Source organism: Humulus lupulus, chromosome 8 (assembly GCF_963169125.1).
Source record: "Humulus lupulus chromosome 8, drHumLupu1.1, whole genome shotgun sequence".
Classification (NCBI taxonomy): domain Eukaryota; kingdom Viridiplantae; phylum Streptophyta; class Magnoliopsida; order Rosales; family Cannabaceae; genus Humulus; species Humulus lupulus.
Window position 1 is genome coordinate 143,048,167 of NC_084800.1, and position 5,351 is coordinate 143,053,517.

The 5,351-nt window shown below is 48.9% G+C and overlaps 1 protein-coding gene across 1 annotated transcript; it reads right to left on the reverse strand.

Annotated features, from left to right (window-relative positions):
* Nucleotides 1–208: 208 nt before the first annotated feature.
* Nucleotides 209–3,774, reverse strand: LOC133796124 (uncharacterized). Its single transcript, XM_062233606.1, has 5 exons — nucleotides 3,584–3,774; nucleotides 2,356–2,674; nucleotides 1,352–2,217; nucleotides 691–1,120; nucleotides 209–223 (listed from the first exon to the last, which is right to left on the reverse strand). The coding sequence occupies exons 1-5, from the start codon at nucleotides 3,772–3,774 to the stop codon at nucleotides 209–211; spliced, it is 1,821 nt and encodes a 606-aa protein (XP_062089590.1).
* Nucleotides 3,775–5,351: the final 1,577 nt, after the last annotated feature.

Sequence of the window (5,351 nt, forward strand, 5' to 3'; positions counted from 1 at the left end):
TTGCAAGACCCTTTTTGGCTAGCCGGCTTAATGACCAATCTAGACTTATCGGGTGATTCCCTCCTTACGGCCTCACCTCTTGGGGTGTCGGCCTTTAGTTAGAGGTCATCCTTTTAAACTGCTCCCTTGATATTCATAAGGGTAGCTAATCCTTTTGAAGTTTTTTTTTTTACTCTTGTCGTCCTACCCCCCAAGTACCTGGTGAGATTTATCTTGGCGGGGACTTTAGTTGATACTCGCATAAAGAAGTAAGTAACATACGAAGCGGTGAATAGTTTCATTCATAGTAGTCAGATTACAACGATATATAAATAGATAAAAGGCTTACATCTACTTGGGAGGTTATCTAGGTAACCTCTTTGATTCTCATCTACTAAGATAGCATAACATGCAACAAACTAAACATAGCTACTGCTTGCGCTGGGAGTGGAAGTCTTACTGGTAGTAATTCCTAAGGTGTTCCTCATTCCACGCTCGAGGTATGACGGTGTCGTCCATGCGCGCTAGCTTTTAGGTGTTAGGTGGTATGTACTGAGCGACTTGGTACAACCCTTCCCAGTTCGCCCCAAGTACCCCCGCCCCCGGGTCTCGTGTGTTGGGGAGTACTTTTCTTAATACCAAGTCACCTGTTCTGAACGTTCTCTCTCGCACCCTCGAGTTGTAATATCTGGCTGCCCACTGCTGGTATACCGCCACCCTCATTTGCGCCTTTTCCCTTCTCTCCTCCAGCATGTCCAAGATTTTAGCCATTGTCGCATGGTTGACCTGGTCCTCGTATGCCTGTATCCTGTGCGAGTTAATCTTTATCTTAATCGGGAGGACAGCCTCACATCCATATGCTAAGGAGAATGGGGTTTCTCCAGTGGTAGTGCGGGGAGTGGTTCTGTAGGCCCAAAGCACGTTCGGTAACTCCTCGACCCAAGCACCCTTCATCTTCTCTAGTTTTGTTTTTAAGTTTCTCTTTAGGACTTTGTTAATGGCCTCCGCCTGCCCATTGGCCTGTGGATGCACGACGGCCGAGAAGCTCCTCCTTATGCCCTTTTCCCTACAGTATTCCTCGAACACTCCCCCTTCAAATTGAGTGCCGTTGTCAGAAATAATCTTGTAGGGCACTCCGAACCTGCAGACAATGAATTTGTTGACAAAGGTTGCGATATGCTTAGCTGTTATCTTCATTAGAGGTTCTGCTTCAACCCACTTGGTGAAGTAGTCTACGGCCACCACCGCGTACTTCGCACCACCTCTCCCTGGGGGGAGGGCGCCAATCAGGTCTATCCCCCAGACAGCGAAGGGCCAAGGACTGGTCATGCTAGTCAAGTCATTCGGGGGTTGTCGGGGGTAGTTCGCATGCCTTTGGCATTTGTCACATTTCCTTGCGAAATCATTAGCATCTCTTTCCATGGAAGGCCAATAGTACCCTTGCCTCATGGCTTTCCGAGCCGTGGACGGTCCACTTGCATGGTTGCCACATTCACCCTCATGTATTTCATACAACACCTTCATAGCTTCTTTATCATCAACACACCGTAAGAGTGGCATAGAAAACCTCCTCTTGTATAGGACCCCATCCACCAAGGTGTATCGGGCTGCCTTGTAAACTAGTCTTCTAGCCTCCCTCTTGTCTGTTGGCACCATTCCATCCTTCAGATAGTCTATAATCGGGCTAGCCCACGACTCCTTCGGGGCATTGAACATGTGAACATCTGGATTGGCAATGCTTGGCCTTGGTAAGTATTCTACAGGCACTGATTTGAGGGTATCTCCATCTCTAGTGGAAGCCAGCTTTGCGAGGGCGTCTGCGTGGGTATTCTTCTCTCCTGGGATCTGCTCGATGCTATATTCCACCAATTGCTCCAAATAGCTTCTTACCCTTTCCAAGTATGCAGCCATCTTGGGTCCCCTCACTTGGTACTCCCCTTTCACTTGGAATACCACCAACTGTGAATCACTAAAGATGTGTAGATGTGTTACCTTCAGCCCCTGGGCCACTCGCAGTCCTGCCAAAAGCGCCTCGTATTCTGCCTCATTGTTCGAGGCTTCGAATCCAAACCGTATTGCGCAGTACATCCTGAGTCCTTCGGGTCCAGTCATCACGATGCCTGCTCCAGATCCTCCTTCGTTGGATGCCCCATCCACGTGCAGGCTCCATCCCTCAACACTCCTCGTCTCCCCCTCTGCAACTGACTGCCCCTCTTCTTCACTTCTTCCTCCATTCGTCTGACTAGTGAAATCCACTATGAAGTCTGCGAACACTTGTCCATTGATGGAAGTTCTCGGGGTATAAACGATATCGAATTAACTCAACTCGATCGACCATTTCATCAGTCTTCTTGAGGTATCAGGCTTATGCAGGACCTGTCTCAGGGGACTATTAGTGAGAACTTCGATTGCATGGGCATGGAAGTAGGGTCTTAACTTCCTTGAAGCAACCACTAATGCATATGCCAACTTCTCAATCTCAGAGTATCGACTCTCCGCGTCCACCAACCGCTTGTTGACATAGTACACGGGTCGTTGATGCTTCTTCTCCCCTTTAACCAAAGCCGTGCTTACAGCATGTTCGGACACTGCCAGGTACAAGTATAGCCTTTCACCCTTTTCAGGTTTTGCCAGCAGGGGTGGCTTCCCCAAGTGCTCCTTCAACTTGATAAACGCTTCTTCACACTCTTCATCCCTAGCGAACTTTTTGCTCCCTTTTAGGATATTGAAGAAGGGGAGGCACTTGTCAGTTGACCTCGAGATGAACCTATTAAGGGCCGCCACCCTTCCTGTTAGGAATTGCACCTCCTTCTTACTCTTGGGTGGGCACATCTCTATCAGGGCCTTTATCTTATCAGGATTAGCCTCGATACCTCTAGAGTTGACTATGAACCCCAGGAACTTCCCTGAAGATACTCCGAAAGTGCATTTGATTGGATTCAACTTCATTCGATATTTCTTGAGTGTGTCAAGCATCTCCTCTAGGTCCTTGTTGAGCTCTGCGGCATTACGGGTCTTCACAAGCATATCGTCAACATATACCTCCATGTTCCTCCCTATCTGGTTAGCAAACATCTTGTTGACCAACCTTTGGTAGGTAGCACCCGCGTTCTTTAACCCGAAGGGCATCACCTTGTAACAGTAGAGTCCTCTATCCGTTATAAATGATGTATGCTCTTCATCACTTGGGTTCATAGGAATCTGGTTGTACCCGGAGTAGGAATCCATGAAGCTAAGTAATTCATGCCCAGCTGTCGCATCCACCAGCTGATCTATCCTCGAGAGGGGAAAACTATCCTTTGGACATGCCTTATTCAGGTTTGAGAAGTCCTCGCAGGTCCTCCATTTCCCATTCGGTTTTGGGACCAGCACCGGATTCGATACCCATACAGGGTAAAATGACTCGCGAATGAACCCATTAGCCTTCAGCTTGTCTACTTCCTCCTTCAAGGCCGCGTACCTCTCTGGGTCCAGCGCTCGTCTTTTCTGCCTAACAAGCCTTGCCTCAGTGGAGATATTCAAATGGTGGCACATGACACTGGGATCTATTCCCACCATATCTTCGTGACTCCATGCGAATACATCTAGGTTATCCTTCAAAAACCTTATCAGCCTCTCCTTCACGTTATTCTGAAGGCTTTTTCCTACCTTCAATTTCCTCATCGGTTCCTCCATGACTTCAACCTCCTCTATTTCTTCCACATGTTCCGCCCTTGATTCCTCCACGGTTCTGGGGTCTAGCTCCTGCGGGCTTCCAGTGGGTGTGCGTGGTGCCTCGTGTATCACCATGGCCATCGGTTCTCTTAGTTTCACGGATTCGCGGAGGGAGGTGTTGTAGCATTCCCTCGCTTCTCTCTGTTCTCCTTTCATACTAGCTACTCCTCCGGGGGTTGGGAACTTGATGACCAAGTGATATATGGAAGTTATCGCTTTCAATTCTCTCAGGGACGGTCTCCCCAATACCGCATTGAAAGCTGACACACAATCCACCACGACGAAGTTTTCTATGACTGTAGTCTGTCGGGGTTGCTCCCCCATGGTTAATGCCAATTCGATCATCCCTAGAGGTTGTATCGAGTCCCCTGTGAATCCATATAGGGAAGATTGGCAGGGCTTTAAGTGGCGGATGCCCAGCCCCATCTTTTCCAAGGCGGGTCGATACAGGATATCCACTGATCTGCCATTGTCCACTAGAACCCGATGCACCCGCATATTGGCTAACTGAACTGTCAATACCATAGGGTCGTTATGGGGCTAGTTCACTCCCCGTGCGTCCTCCTCAATGAAAGTGATCGAGTCATTTTCTCCCTTGAAGCTTTTCGGGGGTCGTTGTTCCAAATTCATGACACAGGGTGGTGGACTTCGCCTGGCTTCTCTAGCATACCGACCTCGTCCTTTGCGGGAGTCTCCCCCGAACCCCGGACCTCCGAAAATAGTTCTCACTTCTCCCTGAATCTCTGGAGCTCCTCTTTGCATCTGAGACGTCACTAGTTCGTTCTCTGACTTCGGCCTTTCTCTCCTAACATATCGGCCCAGGTGTCCCCTGCGGATGAGCTCCTCAATTTCTTCTTTCAAATGAATACACTCTTCTGTGGTGTGACCAATGTCCTTGTGGTATTGACAGTACCTACTAGGGTCCCTCTTGGACCGGTCTTTTCTCATTGGTGGGGGCTTCTTGAAGGGAACCCGCTTTTCGTTGGTGAGGTAGATATGCTCCCATGTATCCGTCAGGCTCGTATAGAAAGTATAAGCCGTTTGCCTATGGTCGCTTCCCCGCTTGGGCTTTCTATGTTGATCATCCCTCGACCCTTCGTACGCCCTCTTCTTCTTTGCTCCATTCGACCCTTCATTAGTTGGGGGCTTTGCAGTGGACTCACACTTTCCTGCCTTTAAGTTCGCGTGGCCATCCTCTACACGAATATACTTCTGCGCTCTCTCATAGAAGTCATCTAGATCTGTGACTTCCCTTTTGAGCATATTATCCCACAATTTTCTTCCTGGACGTACCCCGGCAGTGATGGCCATTTTTAACTCCCTGCGGGTCAGGCTCCCCACTTTGGCTGCTTCCATGTTAAACCAGTGGATGTAGCTTTTTAGACTCTCATTTTCGCCCTGTTTTACATTGGCGAGGCTGGTGCCCGGCATTGTATAATCACGCACGGCATGATGTTGTTGGAGAAATTCATCTGAAAACTGTTGCCAAGACCTGACGGATCCCGGTCGAAGTCTTTTAAACCATTTGTACGCAGGTCCTTTCAACGTGACTGCGAAATAGTGGCATCTAGCCCCGCTACTAATCCCCCTCAACTTCATCAAGTCATTGAATGCGTTTAGATGGTAATTGGGGTCGGTACTTCCTTCATACGGGGTCA

What these genes read in the sequence shown, in the direction of transcription:
- LOC133796124 (XM_062233606.1), bottom strand. Translation starts at nt 3,774, where the DNA reads ATGGCCATGGTGATACACGAGGCACCACGCACACCCACTGGAAGCCCG. An exon ending in GTGAAGGAGAGGCTGATAAG is followed by an intron (nt 2,675 to 3,583) that starts GTTTTTGAAGGA and finishes AAAGTTCGCTAG; the next exon opens with GGATGAAGAGTGTGAAGAAG. An exon ending in CTAATAGTCCCCTGAGACAG is followed by an intron (nt 2,218 to 2,355) that starts GTCCTGCATAAG and finishes TTCACTAGTCAG; the next exon opens with ACGAATGGAGGAAGAAGTGA.